The sequence below is a fragment of the Carassius auratus genome, chromosome 21 (assembly GCF_003368295.1).
Source record: "Carassius auratus strain Wakin chromosome 21, ASM336829v1, whole genome shotgun sequence".
Classification (NCBI taxonomy): domain Eukaryota; kingdom Metazoa; phylum Chordata; class Actinopteri; order Cypriniformes; family Cyprinidae; genus Carassius; species Carassius auratus.
Genome location: NC_039263.1, coordinates 4,486,272 through 4,506,430, shown reverse-complemented (window position 1 = coordinate 4,506,430; position 20,159 = coordinate 4,486,272). Strand labels below are relative to the sequence as shown.

Below are 20,159 nucleotides of genomic sequence, written 5' to 3'. Positions count from 1 at the left end.
AAAAAACGATAACATAATAAAAACTTTATTTATTTATTTATTTATTTACTTGTCTGTTTTTGCAAATAAACTCTTCATATATTTTTGTAAAATCCTTATTCTCGTTACAAAGATATTTATTATTCCAGAACCAGAGTCTGCACACAGAGGCAAAAGGCAGACGCGCGTGCTGGATTAACGGCTCTGATTGGTTTAGCGAACTGTCCATCACAGCTTTTTTCGCGAGCGGACCAATCAAAAGCGTCTGCTGACCCCGTTCACCCCGCGCAGTGCGCTGACGTGCTCGTCACGTGATGTTTTCGCTGGGCTGTAGTGATGTGTAGCCACCATGAGTGAAGCGGGCAAATAAAGATTTATCATGGCAGCGAGCGATGATGGAGGCTCTGCGAAGATGCAATGTTTGAATAAACACCAAGGGGATACGTCGGAAAGCATCACGGATCACTCGAACGTGTAATTGTATCTGAGCTACGAACGCGCAGCCAACAAAATGGGCCGTGCATCAGTGTAAAGCGGAGGTAAAGTGACCTTTCATCGCATTGTCCCATGGAAGATCGGCCGCGTTTACCGAATCACGGCGTCATGTTGACACTGGAGCAACAACCGCGTCGCGCTGTCATGAAAACAGCCGACATCTCTAGTGCTGCTGGGGAGCCTCCATCCTCCTCCTCCTCCTCCTCCACCTCAATCAATAACAGCGGCTCCCGTTTGCCCATGCACTTAACAGCCTCCTCTCATTCTCAGCCTCAGAGGAGGTACCATCCGCCTTACCACTTTAAAGTGCACCATCTGTTCCCGGATGAGAGCCCTCAGGATGCTGTATTGAGGAAACACTTGCCACCGCTCCAGTATAAAGTGCACGACTCTGCCTTCTGCCGCGTCCTGAGCGCCGACACCACCGCTGCTGCCCTGGCCGCCGCCGCCGTCTGCTCCGCCGGTGTGGACCGGGACATATGGAAATGTGGCTATCTCAGAAAACAGAAGCACGGCCACAAAAGGTTCTTCGTCTTGCGGGGCCCCAGCAACCTCGGCCCAAGTCGGCTGGAGTATTATGACAGCGAGAAGAAATTTCGAAACGCCCTTAAAGCTGCTGCCTCTGGTGTTGCGTGCCCTGCCAAGAGGGTGATTTATCTGTCCCAGTGTTTTACGGTGAACAAGAGGGCTGATGCTAAGAACAAATACCTCATTGCCCTTTATACTAAAGATGAGTATTTCGCCGTGGTGGCGGAGAGCGAGCAGGAGCAAGAGGAGTGGTACCTAGCCCTCACCGAACTTATGACGGAGGGGAAAAAGGGGCAGCTAGACAACGACGAACTTGATGACGGTTATGGTACGATTTCGCCAGGTACTATTTTTAAAGAGGTGTGGCAGGTCAACGTCAAACCTAAAGGCTTGGGTCAGACCAGAAATCTAATGGGCGTGTACCGTCTGTGCCTTTCCGCCAAGACCATTCACCTGGTGAAGCTGAACTCGGAGACGCCGGCCGTCAACCTGCCGCTAATGAGCATCCGCCGCTGCGGCCACTCCGAGAGCTTCTTCTTCATCGAGGTGGGCCGCTCTTCTTCCATCGGTCCCGGTGAAATCTGGGTGCAAGTCGAGGACTCGGTGGTGGCGCAGAACATGCACGAGACCATTCTCGACACCATGAAGGCTCTCAAAGCCTTTCCTGACTTTAGGCCGCGGAGCAAAAGCCAGTCCTCTGGCTCGAACCCCTTGCCGTTCATCACTACTCGCCGACATCTCGGCAACCTTCCCCCAAGCCAAACCGGGCTGCAGCGCCCCTCCAGGACAGATTCAGTGACCGGCACGCCGCCTACAGGGAAAAACAGAGGGCGGGGCCAGCGCTATCGGACCTCCAGTGAGGGCGAAGGCACTCAGAACCGCCCCCTCAGCTCTGGAACAGGCAGCCTGGTGCATGTAAACACCCCCGTTCTCAACGTAGGCCGAGAGGAAAGCGGCAGCTGCTGCGCCCACGCCTCACCCGGATCGAGCCACCATGTCCGGTCCGCTTCCCTTCCTATGTCCAACTTCCTGTCCGCCACCAGCCCCATCAGTGTGTCCAGCAGCAGCGGGCACGGCTCGGCCTCTGAAACCCACACCCGCCCCTCAAGCTCCTCCATTTGTGGCTCCCCTAGTGATGGAGGCTTCAACTCGTCTGATGAGTTCTGCCCCAGCCCGTGTGACTTCAGGTACTTTCACGCAAGTTGCACCACGCCCGAATCCCACGGCAGCACTCCGCCCGTTCGGGAGGACTATCGGCTCACAGAGTACATGACCATGGATTGGCACAGAGATGGGGCGAGGACTTTCGAGGAGGAGAGCAGTTACATGGAAAGGACTTTTCTCAAGCTTGCACATTCATCCAAGCCGAAGCTAGGCGGCGGTGGCAGTGGATTAAGTATCACGCAGCAGAAAGCTACACAAACCTCATCCTCTTTAGATGAGTCGAGCCCGGTGGAGTCGAAACGACACCAGGTTTGCTCGTGCCTGCTGAAGTCAGCCTATAAGTCTTACTCTGAATTACATCATCCAAACAAGCCTCACTTGCTCAGCTCTGAGTGTCAAAAGAAACTACCAAAAGACGATGGCTATATGCCCATGATCTACAGCATTGCTCCCACTCCGAATGCAGATTACATCCCTATGCAACCCCAAGCAAACCACCCCAGCACCCTGGACATCCACCCCTGTTCCTCGCAGCAAGCAGACCGATACGGTTACATGATGATGCTCCCATGCGACAGCGTCTCCAGTAGGGAGCAAGCAGAGTATGACGACTACATGGACATGTCACAACTTACCGTGGCCGAAGGCTTTTCTCAAGCCTCGCCCGAAGGTCCAAAGACCTCGTACTTCTCGCTCCCACGCTCCTACAAAGCCCCGTCACGAGAAAAGCACGAAAAGATGGAATACATTCCCATGTCCCCGGCCGAGCCCCCAAGCCCGCCTAGCCCTGGAGAGTACATCCACATGGACTTTGGTTCCCGTTCCTCTCACGCCGCTGCTTCTCGCCCGTCAGTAACTTCTCCCTCCACTCCGCCGCCTTCTCAACCCTGTTATCAGCCCTGCTGCTCCTCACCAGACCATGACTACTTGGGCTTAAACATGGACGGCCTCTTGAAGGACCGCCCTCCTCGGCACTCGCTCGTAGCACCGTGGAACCCGCCCAACTACGCCCGTCCCTTAGGGTGCACCTACGGGCAGCCGTCGACTAATTTAGAAATGCACGACGAATGCAGAGATGGTCCGTTGAGACAAATGCAGCACCTTTGCATCTCCGAGCGTCTGCCGTTCAGTCATACGGAGCCCAAGGTCATCAGGGCCGACCCGCAAGGAAGGAGACGACACAGTTCAGAGACGTTCGTCCCCTTGCCAGCGTCTTTTGCTAGCAGTTGTGGAATCAGGCCCTCAGCTAATCAAAATCTCCCTGAAGCTACCAGATGGCAGAACTCATGTGACAGCATGTGGTCGCACTCGGGCACCTCTCCTAACACAGCAGCCCTAGCGACGAGCTCCGCTAGCTCCGCTCAGAACACCTCATCCAGCTACCTCAACTACATCGCTCTGGACCTGAGAGAAGTGCCCAGGGTCACACGCGACACTCCCCCTTCACACCCAGCTCACAGTAACCTCCAAGAGAGCGATGCTTACGCTGGTATAGACTTCTCCGTTTCGGGAGGACGTGCCACTGCCTCAAAAGGTTGGTTGCATTTCTGTCTCCCCTTATGCTACAAATTAAGTGATCGCTAGTAGTCCTCAAACAGCTGCATGCTTCGTTAACATGCATTACTTGTATAAATGCAAACAGCAGAGACGGTTTTGAACAGAGTGCATTGTGTGATGTAAATTAACCTAAACAGTCTATTTGTTAAGATGCAGTTTTTTCTTTTAATCAAATGAGTGTTTTCTACAGTCCTGAGGAGAGACGAGAGAGCAGAATTGTCCTGTCAACTTGACACTGGCATGTTGTTGATATAGTGAGAAGAGAAACTATGAAAAATGTTGCTGTTGCTTTAAAATGTTTTTTTTTCTTGCTGATTTTCTGAACTGATTTGAAATTTGGTTTTGCACTTTGAATAGCACGTCATGTGCACAGAGCGACTGTGCAAACACAGAGTTGTGATGTGCAAACATGATATTAAAGGAATCCACTTGCATGCTGCCTAAAAACCTTGCTTTCAAAGTGTTAACACTCAAGTAAAACCTTTCACCAAGATGACTTAAAATGCTGTTTTTTATTTTCTTTGAATGCTGATTTCTGGTCTATCACAGATGCATTCTTGTTAAAAGTTTTTTTCTTGCTCACCTATATAGATTTAAAAAATAACTTTTTGGGTAATGTTGCACTCACATTGTCATTCAAGTAAGCTTAAGTGATTTTTCTTACAGTATTTATAAAAGCTATAAAGAGACTTGCACTCATAATGAACAACAAATAGAATTCCTCTGCAAAAAAAGTTTTCTAACTTAGTATTTTTTACTTGTTTTCAAGGACAAACATCTAAGCATTCTTGAATCAAGATACAGTATATTTACTTGAGAAGCAAAATGGCTTAAGATATTAAGTATTGTTTTCTGAAAAAAGTATAACATGTGTGTTAGTTTTGCTTAGAACAAGAAAAAATATCTGCCAATTGAGTAAGAAAATAATTTTCAAAGGGCAAACCAAAAAACAAGATTATTTTTCTTGCCCCATTGAAGAATTTTTTGTTGTTGTTGTTTTATGCAAAAACTTAACAGTTTTAAATATTCTTTTCAGAAAAGGCATCTTGCTTCTCAAGTAAATATAAATCTTGATTTTTTTGAATGTGTAGATATCTGTTACGGAAAACATGGTTAAAAACAACTAATTAAGAAAATCTTTCTTTTGCAGTGAATATAAGTAAATGTTTTTCTTTTTTACTCTCTTTTTTTACGCTCATCATTAAGAGATGATTTATCATAAGAGATGAGAGGTATATATTTGCTTGAATCAAATAACCTATAAAAACAAATAACACCAGGTTTTTGCATTTAAGAATTTATGAACACTAAAAACAAATGGATCCTGTTTTTGTTTGTGTGTGAAAAAAGTATGTTATTACTATTATTCATGAAGAGTACACAATTTAAAAAAATGATCCCTATTTCTAAAATCATCATCAGCTGTAACAAAACCCCTAACGGGATAAAATATATTTACACCATAAAGTGTTTATCAGTCTGTTCTCTTAGAAGCATTTAACACTACTATAGTAAACTGAAGAAGAAGAAAAAACCAGATTTGTTTGGTTTCGATATATAAATGGGCTCTACTTCATAAAGATAATGAAGCTGATTGATGTTCAAAGTGACATTTTTATTGTACATATAAGCATGCATTTTCTGGAAATCAAGCCCATGACTTCTCCTATCCGAGCTCCAGGCATGCAAACACATTAAAGCATCTCATAACATGCGATCTGTCTCCTCACTCTTACAGATTGAGTGAGTCAAACTCCGGTGCCCGAAGGAGAATCGGGACACGGAAGAATCCACTGAACTCTGGATCGCCGAAGAGCAAGCCTCCTCCTCCTCGGACCTCCAACAACAAAGACTGAGAAACTGCACAACCTCTTATACTCTGTATTTCCCACATAACTGCCTCAACAACCGGTTTCATTTCTCCGAATGATAATATTAGTTTTTTGTTCCTTTATAGTCTTCGGTCTTGTTTACTAGAGCGGGTTCGCTGAACTAGAACTGTGAGCTTCAGATATCTAGCACTTCTATTTTTGTGTGTACGATATGAAACGCATCATAGCTCCTAGGTTACAGGTTTATGTTTCTCCGCGCAAAATCGGATGTAAATAGAAGCTTGTCTATCGAATATAATTTTGAGTCACCTGACACTCGCCGTACTTCGTTCCGGCCATTTTTATTTGTGTATAAAGTATTTTTTCAGGGGTTAACGGTGAACGCACTGTTTGAATTTTTTTTTTTTTTTTCGTTGTGTACAGTTATTAAATCACCTCGCCCTGTGTTTTGGGTGCATGAAAACATTCCTACGAGAGAGCGTCTGAGAAACGAGGCAACAATTCAAACGCAAAACGCTTCGAAACGAGTACGAGAGCACTTTCTAGCCGAGACAGTGTTTTTCCGAGTTACCCGGATGCTACCTCCCGTTCACGCCGTTGGGAAAACGCTCACGAAATCCTTTCAGCCTCGCCTGTATTAGTGCGATATCAACTATTGCCGACTCTTGAGATGCAAAACACCGTGACTTTTCTGTCCTCATTTGAAATAGCCTTGTTTACATAAATTGGGAGTGTTTTTGAGCCAACCGCTCACCAAACGACGATGTTTACTATTTCTTGTGGTGACGTATTTGCATTTCACTAACTGCCACAGAACTGAAGGATAACGTGCTACTTTGCCTTCACTCTCCACGTGGTACATCCAGTTTGTTGTTTTTGTTAATTTATTAATTATTTATGGATCGTCTGTGTTTATTTATTGAATCCAGTGTAGTGGCACATTCGTACGAATATAGTATTACTTGCTGAGAGGAGGAGTTCAATGTATATACGACTTCAGACCTGTTTTCCCCTCATCTCTCTCCAGCCTTTTTTAACTGAGAGTTACTGGGCTCTTTTTTATTTTGCTTGTACCTGGAAGCTTTATATGAAGAGGGTTGTGGTTGAAAGCTGTGTAGTAAGATGTGTACGCTTTACAGTAGTAGTCCAGATTAAGTTGGGACGAAACCATCATCGTCGTTGACTTTTTCCCATCTTTCTTTGAATAGCTTTCGTCATGCTATTGTGTCATGATATTGATTTGCTTTAATGTAAAATGTGAAAATAAAAAAAACAGTAGTATACCGTTTCTTGGGGAATTTTCTACACCATAACAGCCTGGGAAAAAAATAATAATTTTTTTTTTATATATATATATACCAGTGGCTCTACTGAGGTTATATTTTGGGGATACTGATATTGTTTGGAATTGTGTGGTTTGCCTTTTAAAGTGACTGAAAGGAAGAGCTGGACAAAAAAAAAGTAAAAATAAGAGATGGGTAAAGTTTGTCGACAATTTCCTGTTCATTTGGTCAGTACTGACTCACGCTGAAAGCTTGTGATTGGGTTGAAACATGTTGATAATAACGACTGAAGCAGACCATTATCAGCGCCGTCTTCCTTTTGTAAATATTGTAAGTTTTGATATCCCTTCTCTCGCCAACACGCTACACAGCACCTCGCTCGGTTTCAAAGATGAGAGAGTTTGAGGTCTTTTTTTTTTTGTTTTTGTTTTTTTGGTTCCTTCTACATTTTTATATATTTTCTTTTCATGTATATTTATTAGATTGGGTTTGCTTGTAATAGAGCTATTGCAATAAAAAAGTGCCAAGGTATCCCTGACTGAGTCATGTGCTTGTGATTTCTCATGTCTAGTATGATGCAACTTTGCTGTGGACATGTTAAGACCCCAGGTTCTCCACTTGTCCTGTATCTTAGTTGATGTCTGCTGCACTCTGCTGGACAAAAACAGTTAAGCAACAATTAGGAAGTATATGAATATATAATCCATTAGTAAATTGAGTTATATTTCCTACATAAATACACACACACATATATATATATATATTTGTGTGTGTGTGTGTGTGTGTGTTTTTTTTTTAGCAAAATAAACACAGATGCACTACCGGTAAAATGTTTGGATTCAGTAAGTTTTTTATGTTTCTTAGAAGAGAGAACAATTTTATTCAATCAAACGTACTGTGAAATATATTGTGAAATATTACTATATAAAATAACTGCTTTCTATTTGAATATATTGTTAATTAATTCCTGTGATGGGCAGCTGTATTTTCAGCATCATTCCTCCAGTCTTCAGTCTCACATGATCTTCAGAAATCATTCTGATATGCTGATTTACTGCTAAAGAAACATTTCTGATTATTGTTTTATAAATAATTGTATTAATATTTTTGTGGAAACGGTTTCATTTCCTTTCTTCAGGATTCTTTGATGAATTTTAAGTATTTTCAAAAATATTTAAAATTATTAAAGTTTTTTTTTTTTTTTTCAATTTAAGGCATCCATTTAAAAAGAAAAACAAATTATAATACATTTAAACATAAAAACCTTACCCAAAAAGTTATTAACGGCAGTATATATATATATATATATATACTATATATATAGTATATATATATATACATGTGTTTGAAATATTTATTTAATGCAAAGTAAACTAATAAAATACCTTGCAATTGTACTTTTAGTAAACTATACTGGTACACTTGCCAGTCTACTAAACTGGAAGAACTAATGTTGTACTTAATGCACTTTAAAGTAGTGCTGAAGTCCAACTAAAGATAGACTGAAGTATATTTGATTGTGCAGGTTTACTTCAAGAACACTTTAAATAATTGCATTTAAAGACTGATATTATTTTGAGATAATATAATCCTCACCAATAGTGATATTATTATTATTTTTTATTTATTTTAGGCTTAATATTAAGAAACATGCATCATGCACAAGCAGTAATCCAAAATGTATATAAGCAAGTCTGGAGCTATACGTCAGTAAATATGTTAATAGATGTGAACTATACTTTGTATGAAATATTACAATCCTTTTATATTAGGGTTAGTTTTCTTTTTTTATTATTTATGCATTAAATCTTTATATTAATAAATATGAATAATAAATAACACATGATTTTAGACATAACCAAAAGAAGAGTCATGTCCAGATTTGTCAAACCTTTATAAACATACAAAGACAGTGTGAACATGAAAAGGACAATATTCACCGATAAATGATAGGATCTCATAATTTAGTATCTTTACAGTTTATTTCATTTAAAAATAACCGTGATAGGAATTGGGCTAAACATTTTTAAATATTTCATCTGAAGCCATATTTACAGATGTGCAGGGGTGGGAGAAATAATTAACCCACTGTAATAAGAAAAGGAAACATCACCTTTACCAGACAGAAACATAAATATGTCGTAAAGAGAGGCACTTGTTGTTTGTCTTTTTTTTCCTTGAATAACACTGAATTAAAGTCGTCTGCATATGATCCATCTCCTGCGGTCAGGAGGTAGTGTGTGTTGAGGTTATAAAGATATCATCCTCATCAAAGCCTTCACCTCTCCATGATACAGTACGGAGAAAAGTTCTCAGTTTGTTTCCATAGTTAAAAACACAAGTCTCTTACACAAGGATCCTTGGAGGGGTTTTCTGCTCCGCTGTTGTTGTTTTTTTTGCTCGGTGTTGAGGCACTTGTTCAGTGTGGAGCAGAGCAATGCTACTGACATCTCTTCATCACACATTTAGGATCTCAAACTCCTCTTCTGACTCAAAAAGCTTGTCTGGGGACTCGATGAACTCTAGAAGAATGAGCACAGACTGTAAAGATGATATTCAGGCTATGAAACGAAATCATTTGAATCACTTTCTATGAAGCCTGTATTTGTTATGCATGCTACATGTACTGTAATGCACTTAGATTTCTCTTGAACTATGGGAACTATATCATGCATGCACAAAAAATATCCAGATGATGGATTGCAAATACAGGCTTTTGCTGCGGTGTTCATTCCTCAGTACCTGCTCCTGTGGTCTGCACATCTGGTTTGGTGGGAGGAACGAACGGAGGCCAATGAGACGGGTGTTTCTCCACCAGCTCGAACATCCGCAGATTTCTTTTCTTGAGGAGCTCCTGAAATCAGAGGGAAGAGATAAGAGCGAGTTAAAACTGTAAAGAAAGCACGCTGGTAAATCATGTTCTTGGTCGTTCTAACCTGCTGAACCAGATCACACCAGCTGTCAAAGTCCTCCTCACTCTTGCAGAAAAAACCCTAGGGACAAACATTCACGTTTACTGATCCATGAATGCATTCGAACATCTGTAGCGGAAGACGCTTGGCTCATTCTCACACCATGAAATGGTCTGCCTTCATGAGAAGAAAAAGCAGAAAGCTGGTCTTCATTTTTAAAGGATGAACACTTCGTAACTTTTTTTTTTTTATGTACAAGGGTCTGTCTTCAGATAAAGCATCAGTCAGGGGCTGTTCACACAGAATACGTCTTTGTGGCTAAAAAAAGCGCACTATACACTATGCACTCATTCACTATGTACTTATGCACTATGTACTCAACCATGTAGTGCATGCATTATATAAGGCTATTTTGTCATTCATAATCTGAGTCTGATAGCCCCTCCCCCTTTATTACATAATTAAAGCTGAGTGCATGAAGTGTCCAACATTCCACACTTATTTTTTTCGGTTACTTAAGAGCATCATCCGAAAGCAAAAGTAAAAAAAAAAAAAGATGAATTTTATTTAAAGGGGGGGGTGAAATGCTCGTTTTCACTCAATCTCCTGTTAATCTTGAGTACCTATGGAGTAGAACTGCATCCTTCATAACTCCAAAAAGTATTTAGTTTTAATATATTCATAAGAGAAAGATAGTCTATACCGATTTTTCCCAGAAAAACACGACCGGCTGGAGGCGTGACGTGTGGGCGGAGCTAAAGAATCACGAGCGCCAGTAGGCTTTTGTGTTGAGAGCGTTTGGAAGCTGGGACATTACCGTGAGGGAAAAAACATCATCCAAAACAAACCATGGCTAACAGTCAGATTCAGCCGTTTATTTATGATCCAGAATCAGATCCCGAGGCTGAAACTGAACGAGAGCAGCAGCAGCAACGACTCGCTCCGAGCGGGGCTCGAACCCGGGTCTCTGATGGGAGGCGGACGCACTAACAAGGAGGCAGAGATATTTGAAGCAGTTTTACTCACCGCCTGCGGTTCCAACACACGATTGTGACCCTTTTTCATTGGGATTGCATCATCCTTAAGAAATAAACGATACACAAATCCGTCGTCAAACTGGGCCTTGTTTGGCCAACTCCGTTGATGCTCTGTAAAATAAACTCCATCCACTGGTCCCTTAATGCTGTTTTTTTTTTGGTAATCTGTGCAGGGTTGTCTTGCCCTGGCAACCAAAAACACACTTCTTTTGTGACATTTGGCGACGCTCTCGCTCTGATCAGTGAAGTCTGTTGTGCTCTCAGTGCTCTGCTATACGGGAGCGCGCTCTCTTCCGGCAGAAGTGCCTCAGGACCCATATAAGGAAATTCCGCTGCATCTAACGTCACACAGAGCCATACTCGAAAAAAACTTTCCGAAACTTGTGACAAACCGGAAGAGGTTTTTTTGGAACAAAAATACTCCTTCAAACGTACAACTTAATTTTTGAAACTTTGTCCATGTTTAGCATGGGAATCCAACTCTTTAACAGTGTAAAAAACTCAGTATGCATGAAATAGCATTTCACCCCCCCTTTAAGCTACAAAGGTTAATCAGTGTTGAGCAGTGAGTGATTTCTCTTTTTTTGTTCTTTGATATCCATCAATAACAGACTGCAGCCGGTTTCACTTTAAAAGCAGCGCTGTCTCTTTAAAACCTGATGCACATGACTTTCTCCCAACTCTATAGTCATTTAGGATTTTTTAAAAATCTAATTGTTTACGAGATCACTGGCCATAAACAGGCATTTACATAATGTTGTGTGTTTTTGTGCATTGATGCGCTGCTGTCTGGTCCAGCTTATATTTGTGTGAATTCACTTCTGGTTTGGCACTGACGTGGTTTGAGCTCTCACCAGCGCGACAGACGGGTCCAGGCTAGTGATCTTCATGCGGTGTGGGGTCCTCTGACAGTGATAGCTCTGGTCATCCACAGAACTGCCTGATTCAGTGTCCACGGCCTGCTGTGTGGTGTGAGGGTCCAGATAGATCAACTCATCATCTGAAAAAGATAAAACGAGAATGCCTCAACAACACATTTTCCAGGATAAAGCATGACGCTGATTTCCTTCGATCGGTTTATTTTCAATGGGAAACACGTTGGATCATTGCATATGCATTTAGTACATAACTTTATTACCCTACACTCTGTAAACGCCAACAAAACTCACCAATAAATCCAATAAAATAATAGGCGAGGTTGGGCTTTCCTCCCAAAACACCACACGACTGAGGCATCTTAAAACACTCCTAGGAAAATAAGATGAAACGTGTGAGTTATATATGACATATGAAAAGCTTCTTAAGAAAGATGATACTGTATGTGTGTAGATGACTTACAAATTGTAGTTCTACACAAATTTTAGTTAGTAACGTAACCCATTAAATTACATATTTTAGGTAATTTAATCAGACTACTTTTTATATAATCAGATCATTTGTTTGATTGGTGGATAATCTCGTACCATATTGACTTAAAAATTCAAAGAAAAATAAAAAAAATTGTTTCGTTGTTTCTTAACAAACATGACGTGCATTCAACATTAAATTACATCAAGGTTTCCCCAAAACTGGGGTTTGTGAGTTTAATGTAAAGCTAATAATTAATTAAACAATAAAAATGCTAAATTAAAATCATTTTAAAATAAAATCTATCCACATAAAATAAGTTGTCATATTTTATTTGTTTACCTGCATGTCATTTGATCGTTTACCATGTTAAAACATTTATTTTTAAATCTGGTAAATATATTAGGCGAAAGAGTTTCAATGACAAAAATGTTTGGGAAGACGGTTTAGGAAGATTCAATATTGGGATTGTGTGAATAATATGTAATCATGTGATTAATAAAAAAAAAAAATTACATCAGTCTAATTACTATGACAGCGTTTTAGTGCCACGTTGAAAAAAAAATTCTAAAACTACGAGATTAAATTCGAAATATTACGAGATTAAAGTCAAAATATTATGAGATTAAAGTCAAAATATTACGAGATTAAAGTTTAAATGTTACGAGAATAAAGTCTTAATTTTACGAGAATAAAGTCGAAATATTTTGAGAATAAAGTCTAAATGTTTCGAGAATAAAGTTGCAAAATTATGAGATTAAAGTTGATATATTTTGATATTAAAGTTTAAATATTATAAGATTGACGTCAAATTATTTTGATAATAAAGTCTAAATATTACGAGAATAAAGTCGAAATATTACGAAAAATAAAGTCGAAATATTACAAGAATAAAGTCGAAATATTACAAGAATAAAGTCGAAATATTACAAGAATAAAGTCGAAATGTTTAGAGAATAAAGTCTTAATACTACTAGTATTATTCTCATAATATTTCGACTTTATTCTTGTAGTATTACGAGTTTATTCTCGTAGTATTACGAATTTATTCTCCTAGTATTATGACTTTATTCTCCTAGTATTATGACTTTATTCTCCTAGTATTAAACTTTATTCTCCTAGTATTACGTCTTTATTCTCGAAATATTACAACTTTTTTCTCGTAGTATTACGGCTTTATTCTCGTAGTATTATGACTTTATTCTCGTAGTATTACAACTTTATTCTCGTAGTATTACAACTTTACTCTCATAGTATTTCGGCTTTATTTTCGTAGTATTTCGGCTTTATTCTCGTAGTATTACAACTTTATTCTCGTAGTATTACGACTTTATTCTCGTAGTATTATGACTTTATTCTCGTAGTATTTCGACTTTAGTCTCATAGTATTATGGCTTTATACTCGTAGTATTTCAGCTTTATTCTCGTAGTATTACGACTTTAATTCTCGTAGTATTTCGACTTCATTCTCGTAGTATTATGACTTTATTCTCGTATTATTTCTACTTTATTCTCGTAGTATTACGGCTTTATTCTCGTAGAATTTTGGCTTTATTCTCGTAGTATTTTGGCTTTATTCTCGTAGTATTACGGCTTTATTCTCGTAGTATTATGACTTTATTCTCGTAGTATTATGACTTTATTCTCGTAGTATTTCGACTTCATTCTCGTAGTATTATGACTTTATTCTCGTAGTATTTCTACTTTATTCTCGTAGTATTACGGCTTTATTCTCGTAGTATTTTGGCTTTATTCTCGTAGTATTACGGCTTTATACTCGTAGTATTTCAGCTTTATTCTCGTAGTATTACGACTTTAATTCTCGTAGTATTTCGACTTCATTCTCGTAGTATTATGACTTTATTCTCGTATTATTTCTACTTTATTCTCGTAGTATTACGGCTTTATTCTCGTAGAATTTTGGCTTTATTCTCGTAGTATTTTGGCTTTATTCTCGTAGTATTACGGCTTTATTCTCGTAGTATTACGACTTTATTCTCGTAGTATTATGACTTTATTCTCGTAGTATTTCGACTTCATTCTCGTAGTATTATGACTTTATTCTCGTAGTATTTCTACTTTATTCTCGTAGTATTACGGCTTTATTCTCGTAGTATTTTGGCTTTATTCTCGTAGTATTACGGCTTTATTCTCGTAGTATTTCAGCTTTATTCTTGTAGTATTTCAGTTTTATTCTCGTAGTATTACAATTTTATTCTCGTAGTATTACGGCTTTATTCTAATAGTATTATGACTTTATTCTCGTAGTATTATGACTTTATTCTCGTAGTATTATGACTTTATTCTCGTAGTATTTAGACTTTATTCTCGTAGTATTATGACTTTATTCTTGTAGTATTTAGACTTTATTCTTGTAGTATTTCAGCTTTATTCTCGTAGTATTACGACTTTAATTCTCGTAGTATTTCGACTTTATTCTCGTAGTATTACGGCTTTATTCTCGCAGTATTTCGGCTTTATTCTCGTAGTATTACGACTTTAATTCTCGTAGTATTTCGACTTTATTCTCGTAGTATTACGGCTTTATTCTCGTAGTATTTTGGCTTTATTTTTGTAGTATTACGGCTTTATTCTCATAGTATTTCAGCTTTATTCTTGTAGTATTTCAGTTTTATTCTCGTAGTATTACAACTTCATTCTCGTAGTATTACGACTTTATTCTCATAGTATTATGACTTTATTCTTGTATTATGACTTTATTCTCGTAGTATTATGACTTTATTCTCGTAATATTTCTGCTTTATTCTCGTAGTATTTCAGCTTTATTCTTGTAGTATTTCAGTTTTATTCTCGTAGTATTACAACTTTATTCTCATAGTATTATGACTATTCTTGTAGTATTATGACTTTATTCTCGTAGTATTATGACTTTATTCTCGTTGTATTTCAGCTTTATTCTCGTAGTATCACGACTTTAATTCTCATAGTATTTCAGCTTTATTCTTTTAGTATTTCAGTTTTATTCTCATAGTATTACAACTTTATTCTCGTTGTATAACGTCTTTATTCTCATAGTATTATGACTTTATTCTCATAGTATTATGACTTTATTCTCATAGTATTATGACTTTATTCTCGTAGTATTATGACTTTATTCTTGTAGTATTTAGACTTTATTCTCGTAGTATTATGACTTTATTCTCATAGTATTTCAGCTTTATTCTCGTAGTATTTCGACTTCATTCTCGTAGTATTTCGACTTCATTCTCGTAGTATTTCGACTTCATTCTCGTAGTATTTCGACTTCATTCTCAAAACATTTCAACTTTATTCTCGTAATCTTCGTTTTTTTTATCAATTGTATTGTAGACGTAGATTACAAATACTTTAAAATAAAAAATTTTAGTTGTCTGAATACATAATCCATATTACATGTGATCAGTTACTGAATATAATAGACTCTTCAGATAAAGAAAAGTGTGGTACTTTGAAGGCCTGAATGTAGACGGGGTTGATGCTGTTGATGCCCATTCGCAGAGGGATGACCAGCAGCAGGGGCCTCCAGTCCAGGGGCCTTTGGGACTGAAGGTGAAGTGTCTCTGGACAGCTCTGGCCTGACGCTTGCTCTTCTCCTCGGCCACAGGGACCAGCCCTGGACCTGCTTTCCCGGCCTGGCTGCTTACACTGTTTCTCTGGTCCAGAGGAAAGAGGTTGGAAGTCCGAAAAAAAGAAGATTATTTATCGTCAGAGGAGAACTTGGGGAACTGTCTCCAGAGGTTTTTTCTAAATTTATGGGTTCCTTCCTACTGTTGCATTTGCCTTGCTTTGTTAGGGTTTAAAAGACACTTCATGTTCAGTCATATTCTTGATTAAGTTGCACTGACAACAAAAGCTGGACTGAATATGACACTTTTTGAACATTTGATACATTGTTTTTAAACTGAAGTGAATCAACTTTGAACTGACTTGAGATGTATAATGACACTATCGTAAAGCTGCTGCAGTTTTAATTCACTCTTCTACAAATTAAGGGTCTTGAATCAGAGCAGAAATTCTTGCATTCATAGTCGTGGCATTAAATGTTGCATGCACTTAGAACAAATACCTGTCAGTGCAGGATGAAAACTTGTTTTCCCATTGAATTAAGTATAACTGGCAGATATTTGTTCTTGCTTTAATCACAGAATCACTTAATTTGAATCAATTTCTCAGAAAAAATCTATATCTATATAATTTTGCTTCTCAAGTCAATGTATCTGGATTTATAAATCTAGACATTTGCACAGAATAACTTTTTTTGCAGTTTGAGGATCAGAAGCTCTGTAAAAGTTACTTCTATATTCTAGTAATCTGAATCAAAGCTATTCAAGCCATAAGCTTTTTTCTTTAAAAATATAAATAAATCTGTCAGAAGGTGTATTTTCTAACATTTAGAGATCCTATTGACATATTGTGTTCCACTCGTTTTATTCCTTTAAATTTACCTGATCTTAAAAATCTTACATTTGCCATCATAAAAGCTGCAGAAACCCTATTTATAGCTCAACTGAAGTTATTTTCCTGTTTATTACTGTGTGATGCAGCTTTAAAAGAATCAGTATTGTATAAAGTGCTATAGAAATAAATTTCACTAATCAGAAAAAGACACTTACTGATGTCTTCAATCACAACGGTGTTGTCCATCGAGACATACACAGCCAGTGTATTCCAGTCATCAAACAGAGCAAGCTTCCTGCAAGCATTAGTTCACACAAAATGTTGTTCAAACATGAGATTTAAATGCTGCTTTCATTAAGAGCAGTGTGGCATTCTTTAAAAGACTTTTAAAGCGCACATTTTAGTGCACAAAACCTGTCTTAACTGTGAATTTTAAATACATAAGCTTTCCATTGATGTCTGGTTTGTTAGGAGGAATATATTTGTCCGAGATACAACTATTTAAAAATCTGGAATCTGAGCGAGCAAAAAAAATAAATATTGAGAAAATCATCTTTAAAGTTGTCCAAATTAATTCTTAGCAATGCATATTACTAATCAAAAATTACGTTTTGATATATTTACAGAATATCTTCATGGAATATGATCTTTACTTAATATCCTAATGATTTTTGGCATAAAATAAAAATTAATAATACTTTTTTTTTTTTTTTTTGGCTATTGCTACAAATATACCCCAAAGACTTAAGACTGTTTTTGTGCTGCAGGGTCACATATATAATTATTATTATTAAACAGTACTTGATTACTACTTCACCCAAAAATAAAAGTTTGCAAAAAAAAGAAACTAAAAAAAAGGATGTCTTCACTCTCAAGTCATCCAAGATGTATATGAGATTTATTTCTTTGTGGAAACAGATTTGGTGAACTGCAGCATTCCAGTGTGGATCCTATACAGTGAATGGGTGCCGTCAGAATCCAACAGTTTGAAGTTAATCACATCTAAATGACACAGCTTTTGGCTTCACTGGATGTTAACTGAGGGTCTGGAGTGGTGTGGATTATTAGTATTGGTTTTTATTACAGCTGTTTGGACTCTCATTCTGACGGCACCCATTCACTCCTTACAGGATCCACTGGTGAGCAAGTGATGCAATGCTACATTTCTCCAAATCTGATGAAGAAACAAACATCTTGGTAACATTTTCAGCAAATCTGTAAAACCACTGCATTAAAACAAAGACAAATGTGTCCAACAACAAAATATTATTTTTAAGAAATCAGTCTTTGGAAAAGAAAAAAAGACACTTGCTTGAGTACTTGAGCCACTGTGTTGGGTCCATACCATTCTCCAACAGACTTGCCCTCTCCAACTCCCATCTGAGCTACACAGACACACAATACTCATGACTTCAGCACCAGTTCTCACACACACACTTTCAGATAGACAGTGCAATGATGTGCACTTGCTCATGGTTTTAAACTAAACATTCAATGGTCATTGATAGAGCTGGACCGATAATAGTGGTCTTGAATGACCAGGCAGCAACACACACACACACACTTTCTGCCTTACCCATCTGGTGAATAGAGTAGCAGCTATCCTTCTTGTCTAAAAAGCAGTGCAAGATGCGATGATACTCTTTGGGCTGACGTTTCTCTGGATCCCATCTCCAGTCTACAACACACAGAGAAGCAGAGCACTTCAGAGTTGCAGTATGTGATACTAAAGGGTGCTGCAGTCCAAATATAAAATCCTGGAGAAGCTTCAGCATTTGCTTACCTCGACCGAGGTGCCTGCAGACCAAAGCCTGCGCGAGGATCATCTGTCCACAGCGGAGCATGCAGCCCCATCCCGCGTCTGATGAAGGGCCTGTTCCTCCTGCAAACCACAGACACAGAGCATCATCCAATCAAGACTGAATCAGCTCAATTCCATTAAGCTAGACTAGTTTACTTGCTACTTACCTATGGGAGAAAACTTCTTCCTATATGTGAACCACAGTCGTGAGCGCACATCCGACAGCAGCTCAGGTTTCTCTGGAAAGTGATCATTGCTAATAATTAGACATGAGCACCAAATCAGCATATGTGACCCTGGAGCACAAAAGCAGTCTGAAGTCTCTGGGGTATATTAGTAGCAATAGCCAACAATTCATTGTATGGGTCGAAATGATATATATTTTTAATGCCAAAAATTATTGGGATTTTAAGCAAAGATCATGTTCCATGATGATATTTTGGCAATTTCCTACAGTAAATATATTAAAACTAAATTTTTGATTAGTAATATTGCTAAGAATTAATTTGAACAACTTTAAAGATGATTTTCTCAATATTTAGATTTTTTTGCTCGCTCAGAGTCCAGATTTTCAAATAGTTGCACCTCAGACAAATATTGTCCTCCTAACAAACCAGACATCAATGGAAAGCTGATTTACTCATGATTCATGAATTTCAATTTTGAAAATTTGACACTTAAAACTGATTTTGTGGTCCATGGTCACATATTAAAATGCTTTCATGTGAAGGATCATGTGACACTGAAGACTGGAGTAACGGTGCTGAAAATTGTGTTTTAAAATATAAACACATAGAAAATTACCCCTTTAAGTTGTAAAAGTATTTCCTAATATTACGCTGTCTTGATTAAATAAATGGAGCCTTGGAGAGTGGAAGAAACTTCTTTGAAAAACAAGAAAACTCTTTGATCGTCAGAGTAATGTATACAGTAAAAGATGCTTAGTTAGAAGCAACTAATCCTGAATCCTATGGTAACTATATTTTGTTCATACGTATTACTTTTAGTATAACTGTTTAATAACACTGTAACAAGGACAAGAGAAACCCAGATTTAATATCTTAATTAGTGGTTCGGGTGTTAATGGCTGATGCTGATATCCAAAATCCAATTTGATAAGAGTGAGTGTGTTTATATGCAGTAGTTAATTAATTTTGAAAGCAAAATGCCACTGCATTATGGCCTGTCTTACTTGTTTTAAGATTATAACATGCTCCCAAGATCCACACCGGCTCGTCTACATCCGGCAGGTCTTCTAGGAACTCTGAGAAAGCGTTGATTTGATTCTCATACTTGGCTAGAACTGGAAAAATTGGTGAAAAGTTAGTGCTGTGACACAATCACAATACATTTCTGATCAAACAGCAACACAGAGGTACTTTTGACATCAACAATCTAACACTCTACTCTAAGGAACTTGAATACCATGGTACATAGCATGGTAAAAGTCCACAAACATGGTTTTACCATGGTAATTTTTGTTGTTAGAGGCAGTGTCAACATACAGAGTAATAACTTTGGTCATCTGAAGCACAACAACAACAACTCGTGGAGCAGACGAACTCTATTTCTTTGTGTTTTTAAGTGAGAGACGCACAGGCCACTGAAGAACAATGAGAAAACTTGAGACTCAGTTACGAAATGTCCTCTGTTGGAATCGCTAGCAGATCTCTGCCGACGATTTTCTAACTTAAAACATCGCCTTAACGTTGTCAACCGAACGAATCAAGGAATCGCTGATATTTTGCTTATTTTGTTTCTATAAATTCCCTACCTGCCTCCATCCTCGGCCGTCATCGAATATAAAAACATTCGCAGTGCATTAT

General features: G+C 38.4%; 2 protein-coding genes across 4 annotated transcripts; one reads left to right on the top strand and one right to left on the bottom strand.

The window, feature by feature from the left end:
- Window positions 1–256: 256 nt before the first annotated feature.
- On the top strand, window positions 257–7,380 carry irs4a (insulin receptor substrate 4a). The gene is made up of 2 exons (XM_026195583.1): window positions 257–3,700; window positions 5,462–7,380. The coding sequence occupies exons 1-2, from the start codon at window positions 547–549 to the stop codon at window positions 5,464–5,466; spliced, it is 3,159 nt and encodes a 1,052-aa protein (XP_026051368.1). The 5' UTR covers window positions 257–546; the 3' UTR covers window positions 5,467–7,380.
- A 1,335-nt stretch (window positions 7,381–8,715) lies between these two features.
- On the bottom strand, window positions 8,716–20,151 carry LOC113038276 (cysteine protease ATG4A-like). Of its 3 annotated transcripts, none has more exons than XM_026195580.1 (13): window positions 20,108–20,151; window positions 19,526–19,636; window positions 18,501–18,572; window positions 18,316–18,414; window positions 18,109–18,210; window positions 17,841–17,917; window positions 16,748–16,823; window positions 15,582–15,787; window positions 11,957–12,035; window positions 11,642–11,787; window positions 9,775–9,831; window positions 9,581–9,692; window positions 8,716–9,360 (listed from the first exon to the last, which is right to left on the bottom strand). In XM_026195580.1, exons 1-13 carry the CDS (start codon window positions 20,115–20,117, stop codon window positions 9,296–9,298), a joined length of 1,212 nt encoding a protein of 403 aa, XP_026051365.1. In that variant the 5' UTR covers window positions 20,118–20,151; the 3' UTR covers window positions 8,716–9,295. The 3 variants fall into 3 exon arrangements, with proteins under 3 accessions (XP_026051365.1, XP_026051366.1, XP_026051367.1); XM_026195581.1 differs by having other exon boundaries at window positions 16,748–16,827; window positions 17,845–17,917; XM_026195582.1 differs by lacking the exon at window positions 20,108–20,151 and adding an exon at window positions 19,839–20,072.
- Between the last annotated feature and the right edge of the window lie 8 nt (window positions 20,152–20,159).